Here is an 18362-nt window from a genome sequence, read left to right on the forward strand (position 1 = left end):
CATCTTCCTGCCTACTTCAACAAATGCGACTTTAAACCTCCCCTCTCGTGCCCGAGGACCAGCCCGGCTACTTGAGCCAGCATCTGCACTAACCCAGGTGGCTGCAAAGGAGACAGCCTCCATCTACAGCATATGCCTGCCCATGGAAACAACATACATGCTCCTCAGAAGAAAGTACCCGGCCCTCCGACCCAAAGCACAAAGCTTTTCTCAATGGCAAAAACAATGGTGCAGTTCCCAAAATGGGAAAGCCAAACAACAAAATCGTTTGCAATCAGCGTGGCGTGATGTGAATGGAAATACTTGGGCACAAATCAAACTCAGGATCTGAATAAAGGCCTTTGTGCCATTTATTGGAACCCAAAAAGCGCAGAAAGAGCTCCGCAGCCGTCTGCTCGCGGCGAGGGAAGCCTTCGTGCAGTGACAAGCAGCTGCCACTGAATGGCAGACACAGCACACCCAAAGGCTCCCTGTTCCCAGTGGCACCAGGGCTTCTGAGGTAGGAACGTTTCTTTTCCAACCTGTGTACGTAACTCATTAAAGAAGCAAATAACCCGTGTTTATCAAGTTCCCCACTACATTACTAATCGTTTACTAGGTAATAAACACAGTGCCCTGCAAATTTCCCTGGAGGCCTTCATCCAGAATGCATGCACTTCACCTGGGGCACACAAGCACCAAAGTCACCAGAGCCACATCTGCAATGTCATGGGAGATCAAAGCATCACTGCCTGCGTTCCTCCCTTGCTTCACCTGAGTCTCACCCCCTCTCAACTCCTCCAAGCTCCTTGACCACTGAGTTACCCTTTTGTTGCCTTTGTTTGTGTCCTTGAGTGACCTGTGTTTGTAGCACATGTTGAAAGCCAAACAATTCTTCAGGCTGGCTTCAACAGTCTTCCACCACCCCACACCACAGTGGGGAGAGAGGGGGAGTCAGTGTGTGGCTGACATAACTGTGGGTGTCTGAGAGATTCAGCACCCTCACTGCATCTGAGGAATCGATAAGATGAGACAAGACAGACTCCTGCAGCAAGTTGGGTAGGAAATATTCAGAGTTTAGCTTGCTAGTTCATTTACATCGCTCTCTTTTCTCCCAATCTTTTTCCTTTCCCTTTTAAAAAACTAAAAAGAAAAATGTCCAAGTGTTATTTCACCATTCCATGCTAATTAACCCTGTCAGTCATGCCTAGGTGAAACTTCAGCACATTATCTTGCAGAGTAGGAAGCAGCACTTTCATTTTGGAAGATTATGTTTTGGCAAAGTATTCACTGGCTATAGGGTTGCTGGCATAGGTACTCAGAGCAAACCTGCTGCTAGCCAACAGAATTAAGAATGTATTTATAGGAAAATGCCTGTAATTCTCCTAGAAGGGTAGAGGGTGTTTGGGTGGAGATCTGCCATAATTGAGCAGAAAGATGAGTGACGTTCAAAAGCAGTACAAACACCACAACACCCACAAAAAACAAGGATGGGATTATTCTGTGGATTGCCAGTTGTATTCCGTTTGGGACCATTAGCGTTCAATTTGCTGCTGGCACGAGAAGACTCAACTGTTCTGCAATACATGCTGCAAAGCAGTTCTTTGTAGCAGGAGACCCTCCTGCTGGTGTGTGTTGAAGGTCCTGAAACCCTGCCAGGTAGTTCTTACTGGCACGTGGGCAAGGAGCGTGCCAGTTTATCTGCAGACAGCCTCGCGTGAGGATTTTGCCTGTATGCGTGCTTTGGGGAAGCTCAGAAAAATTATGAATGAAGCAATAGCGGGGGAAATAATGGAGCTCAGCAGAACAGAGGAAGACAGATCTTGTGAGGAAAGGTCACGAACCAACAAATAGTATTAATACAATCAGGCATTAAATTAAGGGCATGGAAATGCTTGTTTGTGGAGAGGAGGAAACTATAACCAAGAAATAAAAATTTGCTAATTGTAAAAACAACCTCACAAATCAAGGATAGGAACACTGACCTTTTAAAGCCACTTTCTTCGTTTTATATACATGTGGCATCATTACTCTCTGCCTGTGTCCTCCCCTCCAGGCTCACATCTAATTGTGTCTTGCAGCCCCCTCAGGTTCGACCAAACTTAATTTGTCTCCTCCGAAAGTGCTCCTCCAGACACCCATCTGCTCCACCACTGAGCTGCAATGAACAGTGCCACTGTTTCCGCGTGTATGTTACTGTTCTGCTAACTGCTAGCACCAGTCTGTGGATCCATGGAGGTGGCCTTCTGCAGCTGACATCTCAGCTGACATCTCAGGTAGCTGTTGTACCGTGTGCCTGCACACAGCACCACTTCAGTCATCCTCGGGAAAGGCAGTATCCTCCACCAGGAACAGATAAGCGGATTTTCTAGTTTGATTCTATGATTTGATGAACCACTAAGGATGCGTTTCTCTGTGGCTACGCGCCAGTAAATCTCAGAACTTGAAAAATAGCTACCTATCTAGATTAAATGGTACACGAGCAGCACAAGTGCCCAAAGCCTTTGCTAAAATCATGAGAGAAAAAAAAATAATCAGGAGATAAATCACATTTTTCTGCACTGCTTCCTACAGAAACATGTTTTCAGTACTACTGAGCCAGGCATCACTTCTGAGCAATAAGGAATGTGCTATTTTAGGAGGATCCAGCCTAAAAGAATGAAAATTTGATTGTTGTGCTGGCTCTTTTAAAAGCAGGGCAAGCTGCAGGAGCTTCACACTGCTGAGGTGCGTGCTTTGGCAGCCCTAACAGGCAGGGCAAAATTCCTGCTCCACTAAAGCAGTGCCAGCAGTCCCAAAGATTTTTGGCCAGAACTTTTCTCATGGAGTAACACTATCAAGCTGTAGGCTCTGCTCATTGCCATCGGTTCCACATATTCTCTCTTATCACAGTTAATTCTTTTCAGTGGGCCATGTACACTATGCACAACATGCAACGTATGAGTAGGCGCCAGATGAAGATATGAAGGCTGTTTTTAGGAGTCACTTTATCCTCTAGAAACAGCAAGACTTCAGGATGAATGAGAAACAGAGAGAGATCTGCAGGCTGTATTACTTCTTCTAAAAAAAAGGAGACTTTTGTCAGATCCATCCCTCTGATACATGGTATAGAAGCATTGCTAATTCTGCACCTGACAACTTCTTCCAGAGCTACAAAACAAAACCCTTCTTGGCTGCTGGAGGACTCCTAAGAGTCCTGGAAGAAGGCTGTGCCAAGCTGCACTCCTGGAGCTCACATCATCTCACTCACCTGGACTGTGCACAAAGGGACAAAGCCACTGTGGAAGCATCTGGGCTCGTGTATGTGGACCTAGTGCAGATACGCACACACGTACGTGCAAATGTACTTTTCTTGACTCTATCTGTTAACGTCACCAGTATGCTCTCAAACTTAATCCACAATCTATCTTCCATAAAACACGGGCACAGAAGCATAAGAATATAAAAGAAAACTTCACCATACATAAACATGGAAGAAAAATCTTCAAACAAAAATGTCATGGCCACAAAACCACCAGCCTGGAACTTTGGCACTGTTAATATGTAGCACGCTATAAATATGTTTTTTCCTTTCAGAAAGTTTACATCTAAGCCTCCATAAATTGCAAAACTGCACCAGTGATTCTCACTAATCTTCTTTTCCATACTTCAATGAGGGTTTTTTTGTAGAATAAAAATAGCCCAACTGTTGTGGCTCTGGCCACTTGGTTGTGTGAGCAGAAGGAAGCAGAAAAGGTTACATCCTTACCTTTAAGATGGGAGCCATAAAGACAGACACACCAGTCAGAATGAAAACAATGACACCCGTGACTCTTTGCTCCCTGAAACAAAATCAGTGGGTTAGCAGTATCGCTTCAGCTTTCATTCTGATTTTATTCCCTTCTCAGAGTATTCAAAAACTATGTAAATCTGGCAGCCACATTTTTGCAGACACATTTTCAAAGCTGAGGGGCAATTACAAGCCACCACCAGCAGGCAGGTATCTTGTTCACAACCGAGCCTCACACACATCTTTTTTTTCCACACACCAAATCAGTTTTTGTATGTTTGCTCGTTCTCCTACTTCCAGTGTTTGTGGATCGGTAGAGTACTGCTACTGAGTAATGAGGAGTGTGTTTAAACGTTAAACATTAGAAACTGTTAACCAGCAGACCAAATTCTCTGCACGGCAGTTTTCACAACATGCAAATAGGCAATAAATCATTAGCTCTCCACTCTGAAATTAGCAGCATGTTTCAGAGCTTGGTCATTGTACTCCAACAGTTAGATAAGTGCCATTTACTGTACACCGCTCTGCGCACCAGGTACGAAGAGGACTCAAAATTCCCTGGTCTGGGCCTTTGTGGGTTGCTGGACATCTGACTTAAGAGGCACCCACATCTGCTCTCTGCAACTGAAAATGCCCTTGCAAACAGTATTTCTGAGAACTTCAAATTAGGCCATTACATTTCTGTTATTTGCCTAAGTGAGAGGCCTGATTTCCAGGAGTGCTGCTGCTTCTATTGAAAGCACTTCAGACCACTTAATTAAGGCAACCAAACACAAAATAAATAGTTTAATTTAGTAGAATCGATCACTTTAGCCACAACATGTTTAAATCCTTTACCACTATGTTTGCTTATAAATGTCTGTCTAGTTTCCATGCATAAAGGAATCTAGTAAATGCATCTCTTTTCCCAAACACTGGAAAACTTTCTCTGATCTGGCCGAATAGACTTCTGAGGAATTGCACGGAGAGCTGCACTGCCTAATCTCACATTCAGGTTTGGAAATACAAAGGAAGCCTTAAGAAACACTGTATGAAAACTTTGCAGGATCCCATTGGCACCAGACCTTGCTGTGTAAAGTCTTGTGTAGTTAGGGGTGGTTTCAACGTGCATGCCCAAAGCAGACACAGAATTTATCTCAACTCCAATGTGAAGTTTCTTTGTTTTCCTCCCTCTACTCATACTCTCCCTGTACAGACATGCACATGGCAGAACAGTTTTCTTCCTTTTCGAGAAAGACTATTTACAGGACTATGCCAGATAAGCTTCTAACTGGATATAACCTCTGAGGACAAAGAAAAAAAAAAAAAAAAAAAAAGCTGTAGGGAAGCACAGCTGATCTTAAGATTTACTGCAAATCTAAGAGCAATTCCCTCTGCCTGTGTCCTGTTCGAAGCAAGACCATTTATAGTACCAACTGATCTTTGCAGGCAAACAAGGCAATGAAGGCCTATTTGGTTTGACATACCTCACTCCCAAAAACTTGGGCTGTTCTCCAGGGGCTGAAGTTTCTGTCTCCATCTTCAAGCTGTCAATATGAGCTATGGAGATCACAGTAGCAGCAACATACCAGGGCAGGCCCATGAAGGAGCATATGATCATCAGGATGGCCACCCAGAACAAATCCAGATGATAACCAGCACCTTTCTGTGAAGGGAGACAGAAAACCTTTGCTTTAATTTTTCTAAATAGGTAAGGAACAGCCAGGACGCTGGCACAGGAGCAGAAGCACAACAACCAAGCAGCATTTCCTTCTACAGCATCTTTGACCAACTGCTTGGCCTGCTCTCGGAGACAGAAGTTTTCACAAGCAGTTAGCAGAGTAGGACACATTGCTGCTTAACAGGTAAACTGTGTGCCTCAGCAGGGAAAGCAGGTATGTGACACAGTCCTGGCAAGCTCTGAGAACAATGCAGCTGGCTTAAGCAATAAGTATAGGAAGGCAGCAGTCTTGCAAGCAGTCTGGCAAACGAACAAGCACCTTGTGTATGCTGCACAGTACTTGGAGGTTGAGATGGTGCCAGGCTAGCCCTGCAGCCAGTCAGGTAGCTGAGCACAGTGGTACTGAACATAGCAGACCGTGAGTTAAACACAACTGGAAAGAAGTAATGATCACTGAAAAGTACTAGGTGGGCTACGCATCCTATCTTATAAACAGTGTAAGCAAGCAAGCTCTCAAAAAAATATATATCTTGATTACAGTAGGCTCACAGTATTCTGAAAGAGCTCTGCATTGCCTCTGAATAAACACAAATGAAACCTCATTATATAGTGCTATTTTTATAATTAAATGTTCCTTTTTTTTTTTTTTTTTTTTTTTTTTTTTAAACGTGAGGTGACACGGTGAGAAGAAATGCAATGCCTGGCACCATCCCAACCCGCTGCTGCCTGCCCGCAGCGCATGCAGACACAGAGCAGCCCATTTTCACAGCAAGAGACAGCTCTGGCAACAGCAGCGTTCGGACAGGGTAAGTGCATGCGAGGATCGTCTGCAAAGCAAGAGAGCAGGTTATGACACTGTCAGCTGTTATCCTAGTGATCTATTACAAGTGCACGGGACTTCTTTTTATACAGTGGGAGGCCAGGATTTCACCAACTGTGCATTCATACGAGTCTAGCCCTCCACACAAACATCACAGTCAGAGTGAAGCCTGAATAACTAACTAGTCATGATGGAGGGAGGAGCAGTGCTGATGAAGGTACCGGTGTTAGGAAAGTGGCGCGTTATTCCGGAATCTGTAATAGACAACAAGGTGCAAAATCCCTGTCCAGCTGTGTTCACTCTGTCCACTTCCTTCAGTTTCTCTCTTCCTCTCTGGTATCCTGATTTGCAAAGACACAGCAGATGAGCAGCATTTGCTATCTTTAACTGGACTTGTGGGCCTATTCCAAAAGTCAGAGCACACTTCTTTATGATGGAGAACAAAGTTATCCACAATTTCTCCCCGAGGTCCCTTGTTTTCTTCCAAGTAAAACAGCTCATTCCATTTGCAAGTGTTTTTTTCATTTGGCATCAGGAACTAAAACAGTTCCTTAATGTGCCAAGTCATGTCACGTTTGTGTAAGTGACAGCTTAGATATGCACAGAGATTCGGACACCCAAACTACCCTTTCAAAAAACCAGCCCAAAGCCTAATTTTAGTTTCAAGCAGCTGTTTTAAAATAACTCTCGATGTAATGACTTAATGAAACCTACCTGAAAGCAATCTTACAGGTATATGGTGCCTGCCAAAAGGTAACATTTACCATTTCCTATCTCAGAGCAAGATCTGAACTCCTGTATTTAAGATAGGAAGCAACTGTAGAATCTCAGTCAGGACTTTGCAAATGGCCTGAGCGCTGCTGATCACGCTGGGTACCGAACGCCCAACTTTATGCTTTCCTGGGGAAAGGAACAAGAGCAGCTGATGGCCTCGCATCACCTAGTGAAAGGAGAAAGCTGCCCTCATTCCTCACACCCTCTTAAAGACCTCTGGTGTTCAGATGGGCTTGAAGAAAAACTCCTGTGGAAACTGAGATTGGAAAGAGAGTAATTTCTGTCAGAAGCAGACACTGCTAGCAAAATACTGGGTAAATTTACTCCAAAAAGCTTTTCCCAAACAATGTACACCTCTCTTTTTATTGCTTTTATCTGTTATTTTTATGTCCTTTAATGGACTAACACAGGAAATCCACCAGTCACAAATGCCAAGAGAAATGGAGAAACAAAAGAGCCACCAAAGAAAGGGATCTTCAGAAAAATACTAGAGAAATCTTTAAGGTTTGATATTTTAAAGAAGATTAACCTTTTTTTAAACTTGTTCAATTTGATTTTATTGGAAAGAACAAATGAGCCAGACCTACTTGGTGACCTAAGAGGGAAAGCAACCCAGCTCCTTTTGAATAGTACTCATTGTTTTCCTAATAGACGCACCGCTTACCTTGGCTGGCCAGCAGCACTCAGCAACACCCTGCCAACACTTTTAACAAGGCACCAGCAAAAAAAAGAAAAAAAAAAAAAAGTCCTCTTTTGGGCCTACAGTAGATTTTCTGTACTTTTGTATATTTTGGTGCAGACCCCCATTTAAACAAAAGCATATTCTCACAACCCTAACAAAGGAAGCAGGAAACAATTTTTTATTTTAAACAGTACCTTGTGGGAATGTTTATACTTTGCTACTAAAAAAGTACACCCAGTGCTGATAGCATAACCGTGTTCAGCACCTACAAGCTGTAGCAGAGACAGGGAAGGTGCACCTTGAAACTGCAAGGCCGAGGGGGGGAGGACACGTTGGTCAGAAGGCTGCACGCCCTCTGCACAGGAAAGGATTACCCCTGGGTTTCAGCCTTTTGTTGCCTTCCCCAGCTTTTCTGTAAGTGGAGTGGATACGGTTACACCTGTGTAGCAGCAGAAGGCTGTATCGTGAGGGCTCAAGTGTACCTAAAACTGAGGCCGTGTACAGGAAACATACAGGTGAGGAAATCAGACACCTGCAGAAAGCAAGTGTATGCTGACAGCCCTGTCTGACAGGCTTGCAGACATCTGCGCTGTGCCTTGCCTCCATAATCACCTACACCTAATGGTGTGCTTCAAGGGCAGGGTAAAGATTAGCCTCCCCCTGAGGAAGATGTGGGCACACTCTTAATTTTATCTGCCCAGCTCCAGATGGCAAGAAGGGATGTTCTGGGGGTCATTTCAATCCAGCCCTGCAAGAAAGCGGTCAGCCAGCAATCATCATTGCACAACAAACCTTCCCCGTGCCCTCTCTGTCCCCCAGGTCAGTCTTAAATCACGTTGATTGTCTAATGCCCACAAGCAACCATTCGAACTGCAACATCCTCCTCTTTTTCAAGTAAGAGCTCGACTCACAGGAGAGCTACACTTCCAACAGCTCTCAGTATGACTGATGAGCTGGCTAGCTAAACAATGACCCAGCATTAGCCATGTTTTGAGCGAGTCTTTGCTCTCATAGGTTAGACCACTTGAAATGTGTGCTGTTAGCAGGAAGGGAGAGTCTTCTTTTACAGGAATTTAATATTTTTCAATAGAACTGACCAGGCAGGGAAAGGAAAAACCCTACAGGCATGAAAACCTGCATAGCGCTGGTCTGGAACGTTTATTTTAAAAACATTACTGCATCCTAGGCTGTTCTATGTCAGCGGATATAAAGCTTCTCTTTCAATAACATCCAACTGTAGCTATACCTTTGGTACATCCGAGATCTCTTCAGCTTATTTCTTGTATTTTACCACACCACAAAGCCACCACGGCTGCTGTACTTGGGCTGTCTCTTGCCGTACCCACCAGAGGTGGGTTTCTGCCATCACCCAGCACACCAAGACCCCCCTTTGGAGCAGCTGACAGCCTCACGTATGGGTTGGCCGTGACACAAAGAGCTTTGTTCTGCCAGTTTGATGATTCTATTTCTGGGAACACCCACTGGCCTTACGATTAGCACACTAACAGGGGCTTATCAGATCTGGAAAATCTTTGCCCGTTTTGATTAGGTGAGAAAGATTTTGGCTCGGATGCAGTCCACAGAAAAATCAGGTCACAGCTCGGGCTGGAGCAGAGGACCTTTCAAGCACGCGGGCTCTCCCAGCAGCAAGCCTGAGCTCCTACACTGAACGTTCTCTGCAGATCCACGCATGCTTGTTTATTCCACAGTTAACTTTCACTCTTTCCCTCCCAACACAGTGACATCAGAGGACACTCAAGGGTACCATTAGTCAATCATTAGAAGGGTGTCAGGCATCCACACTGAACTTCAAACTCTCTGGTGTCAGGGTTCAAGGCATTACCCAGCACAGCAGAAAAACCCACACGCCCAGCTCTTTCTACCTTTTACGGTTACAGCTTGTGCTGCCCCATCCTCCCTCATTAGGTTTTCTTCCGAGTGAGATCCTGACCTTGTGGATATACCGTGGCTCCCTTCTTTTTCCTGTCCGTGCTGAGCCATGCTGTGTATGCAGCCCTGCTGCAGGCCCTCCTCCATTTCTAGCACAGAAGCAGCACAGGACAGCTCTTCACACACATGCAAGACACCAAGCACACCCACCTTGAGCTTGTGTTCCTTCCTGTTGACGATGACGGCTGTAATTTGCTGGTCCATGAAGATGAGGATAGTCACCAGCAGTGCAGGGATGGCTGCTGCCAGGTACACCCACCATGGGTTCCCTCCAAAAGGTGGGATAAACCAACCCCTCTCGGGACTGGTGGGCTTTTAAGGGCAAGGGAAGGAAAGCTTGTGTTAGAGTTGCAATATATGAGTGACATTATCATAGTATAAATTTCTTTACACTTCCAAAAACTTCCAAAAATCTTCCTTCCATTAAAAGGCTACAGAGAGACACTTGAGGTTTGTGATAATTTAATCCTTCCCAGAAACAGCAACAAAAAGTCCTTAATAATTAAGCATTGATTATGGGGGCCCAGCTTTTGCAAGCTGATTAGCAGCAAGGTTACAAGGGGGGTTACGAGGAACGTGCCAGCAAGCACCCTTGAGCAGCTTCTCCAAAATGCCTCCAAGGAGCTGAATGAGGGAATGTCCCTGGGGTGACTGAGCACATAACCCAGTGCACACAAGTCCTGGATGCAAGAACTTACACCAGCCCGAAGGAGGTAGGAAAAGCTGGGCTTATGTTCAAAGTATGGAGGCAGGATTTAGGAGATAAATCAGCTAACTAAAGCAATTAGAAGGGGTAGCAGCTGAGTGAAATGGTCCTTTCCAGCGAGCTGACTGCTGTCTCGTTTTGAGGGCATTTTAGTCAGGGCAGATGGGTGGAAAAGGGAAGCTATCCCAAAGTCCACAAAATGAGCTGACAATTACATACCTTGAATTCACTTGGCACGATTAGCTTTGGTGTGTCCACACCTACCAGGGCATCTATTCCACAGAAAATCAGAATGGATAAGATAATGGCAAAGTCACTGATGAGCTTCCTGGCCTGAAACAGAAGTTGATATTGTAATAGTCAGCACTATGAGGCACCACTTTATCCCTGCCTTAGATTCTGTGTGATACTCCAAGTGTGCATTTGGTGGCAATACAAACTAATTATTTCTTTTTATGTAGAAACAAAGGTGCACATTGTAATGTCTTATTCCATTTTCCCCAAATGTGCCTTGGTACTTCGTTGTGTTGTCTGAAGGCCAAACTATTAAGCCTAAATGGAATTATGAAAACAAGCCCAAGGAAAAAGAAAACTGCTTTTGTAAGAAACTCCCACATGAATTCTTCAGAACAGTCTTACTGATACTGCTTTCAACAGCAGCCAACAACCACCAGGATGGAGGCCTAGGAGTCTGAAAAGCTTGCAATGCAAGTCTATCAAGAAAAAGAGGTCCTTTCTTTAATAAGTAACTTCCTGTGCAAGATGAAATACGCATAGAAAAAGCAGGGAGGGAAGAGTTCACTCAAGACTCCCAATTCCTCTCCTGACAAGGTGCTGAGCATGCCTGGGAGCAGAGCAAGTCCGCCTATACCACACGCTTTGCTCTCCGACTGTCAGTGCCAAGCACCAGCCTGAGGCTAAGGCACATGGGGACCATGCAGGGACACGGGAGGCTCGGAGTGTTTGGGGGGCCAGGACAGCCCACTGATAGCTATGGTAAGCCAAGCTGCCAAAGAAATGGTTGAGAACCATTTAATGGCTTGGGAAGAATTCTGAGATGGTTTAGGTTTGTTTCTTTTTTAAATAATTGCATATGTTCTCATTCTGGTCGTACTGATTACTGAAAGACTTCCAGGTCAGCTTCCAACATTAACAGATATTGAGTATTTACAAATGAGCCTAAAAAAATAGTGACATTTTCACACATTATTTAATATTGTCTCCTCCTGTTTGCCTTCTGATCTGATTCTTTAGGATTCTCATATTCATGTTTTTTCTCTGCAGGGACAGAGACTGCATTTTGATACAAGTTGAGCTTCTCATGTCATCTCAGAAATCTTAAGGTATGTGCCTTTCACAAAAACATATGTTCTGCCCAGATACCATTCTTTTAATGGGATTGATTTTGCAATATACATTTAAGAAAAAAACAAACAAACAAACAAAAAAAAAAAAACAGGGGAGGGAGGGAATGGAAGAAAATGGAAGACCCAAATTTCATGTAAATGGCAGAGTTTGAAATGGCATTGTTTTCTGTTCAAGTAATAAGTCAACCCAAACAGACAGGATGAGAAACTCCGTTTCTTGGTTAAATGCTCTACATACTCTGAGGAGTGCGACTTTACCCGAGTCGATGCAATAAAGCTGCCACCAGTTGGGCTCTGAAGCTAAACCAGACAGGCCCCACTGTGCTTGTCTGGAACTATGCAGGATCTTTAAAGATTTGTTCCTTCCAGGCTTCCCAGGTTCACATAGTTACAGATACATTGAGTGGCATTCCAGGATAGATGGAATTCGTTTCCTTTTTATTAAAAATAATAGAAGGTTCGATTGTAACACAGCAAAACAGTAAATAAAAATCCTTGCAGGATAAATCCCATTCTGTCAGAATGCCAAAAATGGGGGACAAGTCTTACACAAACATGGCTTTTTGTTACACAAAGAGAAGCTCACATGCATGTCTTCTTTCAGATGCAAACTGATGAAACTGGCAAAGGCTGAATCTTGGGGAGGGCAGAGCTACTTGTCCAGTGTGTTTCAAATGAACCCCTTACAGCTGAAAGGCCTTTTTTTTTTTTTTTTTTTTATCCCTGCCTTTGAACATTGAACAGTTGTCATGACAAAGACAGAATAAGCAGATGCACTTGAGAGATGCATACAAGTTGGCTCTAAGTCTGAGCGAAATGTTGTTTAAATCAATGCAAAGGTTACCACAGAATCACAGAATCACAGAATACCAGGGACATCCCTATTTTGCATCTGATCTTAAGAAAGGAAATGGAATTCCTGCTTCAAGTCCCTACCACAAACAGTTCGCCAGATATGGGGTGTAGGCAATTTTTACATTTTTGAGTGCTTGAAATGCTACCTGTTAACATGAAAGATGCGTCTCTTCTACGCTATACAAACCACTAGCTTACCCACTTTGCAGGGACAAAGCAAAGGGCTTCTTTTCTCCTCCCCAAACACTCCACTTAGGCTATAAACAGGGAAACTTCTGACATTGATTAATCATCCCTATAGCACACTTGATTTCTGTAAAATGTCCATCCAACCTGCCCCAGAGTCAGTACATAAATTAAGCTTTCTATCTGGCTCTGAAAATAGCTAGCTGAAACTATATAGGCCTAGAATACTCTTAAGACTGATAAGCTACATTATTGCATATCTTTGCTTGGAATTGTTGTCTTCAGTACCTTTAAAATCACTGTCACATCTCAGTGACAGATTACTGCTCCTTTTGGCTATTCTGCTGACTTACCTGTGTCCTCCAGAAACACAGAGAGTGAAAGCTAAAGCAAACCCAGGATTTGGTTAACCAGTACCATGTTTTTATTGCATCAAATGCAGTCTGGCTTCCCTGCAGAGCTTTTGCCCCTCTGTGTGACAACTATACCAAGAGGAAGGCTTAACTTTGCACTCTGAAAGAGTAAAGAAACAGACTGTTAGGGTGAAAGGAGAGACTTACAGTGGTTGGAAAATAGCGACTGGTCTTGAATTTCTTCAGGGCCATGGAGCAGGTGTAAGTGCCAAAAAAGAGGATGAAAGACATGAGGGTGATGTCAGGGACATAATCACAGCTGTTGCCCACAAGGTGTCCTCCATATTTCAAGCACTCCTTCTTTGTCAGAGACGACCAGTCAATGGTGGTGTTGTACTGCAGAAAAAAAAGAACATTTCCATGATGCCACATTCACATAAACACCGCCCACACTATGACGGGAACAGAGACGACCATCAGGAAAAATACTGTGAAGAAAATGGAGGCATGGAACAGAAGCTAAAAATCCCTGTGCTTTTGGGCAGGCAGAATGGATTTTAACCCAGACAGAGGATGGTGGTAACTTTCAAACTCAGGGGTTACACCTTCAAACTTGGAAAGAAGATCTTTTGAATAGTCAGTAAATGAAAGGAGAAAGCTGAGGTCTCTGTTGAATCTCTTCCCATAGCAATTTTGTGTATGAAGCACCTTTCCACATCATACTTCCAACTGCATGGTGCTCGCTGTCTGGGCCAACAATCAAACCCAAACATTGCCAGCTTCAGAGAAGTATTTGAGACACTCTCCCCATTCCAAGTCTGCCTCAGCTGTGGTCTGCTGAACAATTCTAGGTTTTCTGGAGGGGAAGTGCCATGTCAGAAACATCATGCAGAAGCCTGTGACAAACTCTACATCCACTCTTCATCGCTCATTCAGTACAAGCAACACAAAAAACAAATGTGCTTCTCTTGGATGAAGACGAGCACAGTTTCCACAGCAGAAAATCGCTCTCCTTGCCTAACAGAAACAAGCAGCAAGAGACTTCTGCATAACCAGCATCGTGCCGCTGCAGTTAGGTGGTGCTCCTCCGAGCACCTCCACCAAGCTGTGCCAATTGTCCTGGGCTAAAAGACAGGCACTATGGTAGTGAAGGCTGAGCAAACAAAACTAAGTTTTGCTTGCTTTTGTTGGCTTGAATTCAGCTTGTGCTGATAGGTTGCAAATTTGGGGAGGCAAAACAAATCGTCTGTGTTTACAGAAAAGCAGCCAGGCAGATGCTGATGTCCAACCTCACTCTCTGCTATACACCTGCAAAGTACACCGGATACAGCCCATGCTGTAAATGTCCCTGAGCAGGGCAGAAGAATTACTAAAGTAGAGCAGTGGCAGAGCAGGTCTCTGCCAAGCTGGTAAAATGTGCTCAAAACTGCAAAAATATCCTACAGCACCAGCTCACCTGCTGGGGTTCAATGCAGCGTACACAAATACAATCATTTCAGTTCATTTCAGCAAGAGCTGAGGGTCTCCTCCTTACAGTACTAGCAAATAAGATCCCACATTCGAATTTCCTTTAATAGCTTCCATCCTGATTTCACTACTTTGTTACTAAAGATGACTGATTGCAGTTGCCAGATAGGGAGGCACTATTTGTATTTAAAATGCCATTGTGGAATCCAGAGCCGCACAGGACATGTTAGATGATCATCTGTTTCCTAATGCTTGAGGTGAGCAGAGCCTGAGGAAGTGTCAGAGCCTGAGCCTGTATAATTCATAATAACATCAGCAGAGCCACGAGGACAGAACAAATACAAATGCACAAGAGGCCAAGACTATAAATGTGCACAAAGCAGTGAGCTCGCGAGGTTATTCCGGGTGGACCCAGAGAGCACCGTCATGGGGGAGACTGGGAATTCACAGCATGTGTGAATACCAAGAAAAGTTCCAAGTAATTTTCGGTACCTATAAACTTCTGCCAGTCTGGGGAGTTTTGGAATCACATTGTCTCTACTCCTCTGTTTCTGTATGAAAACCCAAATGAAGGAAATCATAGTCCCAGGAACCGTAAAATTAGAGAGAGTGGATTTTTAACAAAAACTCTAAGTGAATAAATATCACAGAGAGAAAAGCCTATTTTACTCCAGATACTTCAGCTGTAGGAAACTTATTGCAAATATGGACACAGAATAATTCAGACTAACATGCAATTTACCAGAAAAAGCACGTTCTTTAGGCAAAACTGTAGGATATAAAATACACTGTTGCTTATAAGGGAAATTTTCAACAAGTAGGTTAAGCAAAGTTACATTAGAAATCTTGAAAATACAGAAGGTACTCACTGAAGACTAAAGCTTCATGGCCTCATTTCATATCTATTACGATCTTGTTCATGTGGGTATATTGTAAAGTACCTCCCATATGCCTCCAAACACTGGATGGTTAGCAAGTGGTCAGAAGCTGCATGCGATAAACTTCAGTTTCCGCAGCAAGTTTTGTGACTCCAAAGAGCTCTAGCTGAACTGAGGCATGATTGTGCTGACAGTAATAGCAGTGAGGAAAAACAAAACAAAACAAACAAACAAAAAACCCAGCCATGTTCTTGTTCTGACATGATGCCAACACATTTGCTCTCTCAGCATTGCGTCTCTCAGCAGCACCAAATTGTCCCTCATCAATAGGGTTTCTGCAGGTCTGCCCTAACTGTTGGCTTCAGGGCTGCAGCAGAGGGGAGAGCAGACATCAGAAAAAAACTGTATTTAGGAGCAAACTTTGTGCACCGTGCATTTGCATGCGTACCTCCCACAGAGTTAAACCACCAGCAGTTGCATTTTTAGAGCTACAGAAATAAAACCCAAAGAGCGTTCAGTAGTTAAGATTGCTGTGTGGGATACCAAAGAGCAGAAACAAGAGGACATCCCGTTTCCCACAACTCTACTGCCTAAATGAATAGGTGGCCCCTCCTGGAAGTGCTCACCACCACCCAAACATTTGGCTGGCGGCTTATTTGAGACTGACAGGCGTACAAAAGGCAGCACACAAACACAGGGCCAACCAGCAGATTGAAAATAGCTGGAAAACTCCAGGACTGCTTGGGTTGTCTTTGCTCTGAGCACCAGGATAGGTTATTTAGGGAGTTCTCCTGCTGCAGCTTTCAGGCTGGGACAAGGATTTGGGGCACTTCCTACACGAGGGAGCTGCCAGCTATAGGAGACCCCCCCCCAAAGTGATCCTGCTTCGTCACAGCACGTTCACCTCCCTGGCCAGCTGTCAGGGTTTGTAGCAGGGCTGCTCTTCCTGCTCACAACACCCTCGTCTCTTGTCCCTGGACATTCATTTTGCTTTGAAACTACAAAAAATTAGTGCTGGCTCCCAGCTTGCTCTGCTGCAGGCAAGGAAACAGCCAAGCTCTGTGCCGGGGGCTCGCTTCCCCAGTAGGGACCAGGGCTAAAGCAGGAGAGTTCAGTTCCTCCAGGGGCAGCAGGGCCCCCCGGCTCTTTGCAGAATCAGCCAGAGATACAATCGGGTCTGACAGGAGCTGCCTCCAGCCCTACCGGCTGGCAGGAAGGGTGTCACAAAATGGGGTTTTGGGGAAGGAGGGCCGAGATGTCAAAATTACTGTTCCGACAAAGGACAGTTGGGAAACACAACTTTTTGGTTTTTTTTTCTTGTCTCCCGGCCTGAGTTTGGTTCTTTGCCTTCTTCTAATGCGTGCCTCTTCTCTCCCGAGACTGTCAGTCAAATGCTAAATCCACAAATAATGAGAAGAGTCGTTCCCGTTAATGAAACAGAAGTGGCAACTGGCACTCTCCTCTTGACAGGTGGATTTAGGCGTCCTGACGGCTGGCATTGTATGAGAGCTTGGGGCTGCTCATCACTTCCCCAAGCATTATTTTGTGTGACGGGCAGCTGAACAATTAGTCCCTCACTTTCAGCCCTTCCAGAAGCAGTGAACTCAGATGCTCAGCACCACAGCAAGCTGACAGAGGTGGGGCTGGGAAGATGGCAAGGAGCAGTAAAGGGCACATCAGGTGCAGCATCAGGAGACCTCACTTCTATTTCTTCATGCTGCTGCCGACCCTTCGGGGGCCTTGGGGGATGCCCTTTCCTTCAGGTTTATGTCTAACTTCTAGTGCCTGAAGTGGTCCTGCACAGCATGCCAAGCCCAGAAACCCTTCCCTTTCTGCTGGGCTACCTGATGCCACACAAGAGTGGCCACCACATTAAGAGAAATACAGGCAAGTAGGATCTGTATTCTTCAGTGGAAGGTTGCTACTCTGTCTCTCAACTTCCTGTGCATGAAACACAAAAGCTTCTGAACCTATCAAGATCTGTTTCTTTTTCATCATCCAAAGCTCACCATGTGAGGGAAATCTGGAAAAGCCAGCTCTAGCCACAGAAAATCAAAGACCAGGATAGAAACAGGACCTTCCAAACAAAGGGCTGGTACCACTGGTGTCTTACAGCTCTGGACACAATGAGGTTTGCACACGAGGATCCTACTAATCCGCATGGACATCCACGTGCTTCCTGCTAACACACACAGCTCCATCGCAAGACAGAGGCTGCCATACACAAGTCATTACTGCTGTCAAATTGCACACGTAGTGTTCTGTATGTGGTACTACAAGTAATCTTTGGAGGATAAAGTGCAGTGTAACATTTTCGTAGTGTCACAGGCAAAGGGGTGTGTGTGTCAGTGTAAGGATTTTCTTCATGTGATCAGTTACTGATCTCTTTGGCCCAGCAGAAACACTTCCTCCCAGACTTCCAAGACTGTAGTCCCTGTCCTTGCAAAGGTGTATTTTAGGACAAAAAAGTGAAATATGAAAGTGGGAAAGAGAAATATATTGTGAAAACAGGCAGCAGATTTCCTGGCGAACTACAAAGAAGCCCATGAACTGCACTTTCAATCAATGCCACTGGAAGGAACAGCTGAAATAAAACCAAGCTGTAAAGTGCTTGCTCTGTCATACCACAGCTCAGTGAGGAGAGCAGGGTTGGAAGCTGCCCTCAGTTTCAACTGTGCAAGCTTTTCTTACGTCAACACTCTGGAAGGTCATGGCCACAAACTGCCAGGTTACAGGAGGACATGTTCCCAAAGGAAGGTTGGAACAGCACTACCAGAATAAATACCTATTAATTTTTCCCAATTTTGGGACTGCCAGTTGATTCTATTTAACATTAAAAAAAATAAAAATTAGTAAGAATTTCCTCTCTTGCTGTTGTGGCTGGCCTGCTGCTTAAACACTGTCACTTTGCGGAGT

General features: G+C 44.5%; 1 protein-coding gene across 6 annotated transcripts in view; it reads right to left on the minus strand.

The window, feature by feature from the left end:
• Positions 1 to 18362, minus strand: part of SLC4A4 (solute carrier family 4 member 4) — a 193865-nt gene that overhangs the window by 17629 nt on the left and 157874 nt on the right. For all 6 annotated transcript variants that reach the window (XR_014618371.1, XR_014618372.1, XM_084286256.1 and 3 more), the window contains 5 exons: positions 13309 to 13497; positions 10560 to 10673; positions 9785 to 9946; positions 5215 to 5393; positions 3728 to 3800 (listed from right to left, as the gene is read on the minus strand). Coding sequence is in view for 4 of the 6 variants with exons in the window: in XM_084286256.1 (XP_084142382.1) it covers positions 3728 to 3800; positions 5215 to 5393; positions 9785 to 9946; positions 10560 to 10673; positions 13309 to 13497 (717 nt within the window). In the remaining 2 variants the exon portion in view is untranslated. The remainder of the gene's footprint in view (positions 1 to 3727; positions 3801 to 5214; positions 5394 to 9784; positions 9947 to 10559; positions 10674 to 13308; positions 13498 to 18362) is intronic.

This window comes from Netta rufina (assembly GCF_964035555.1).
Source record: "Netta rufina genome assembly, chromosome: 4".
Lineage (NCBI taxonomy): Eukaryota > Metazoa > Chordata > Aves > Anseriformes > Anatidae > Netta > Netta rufina.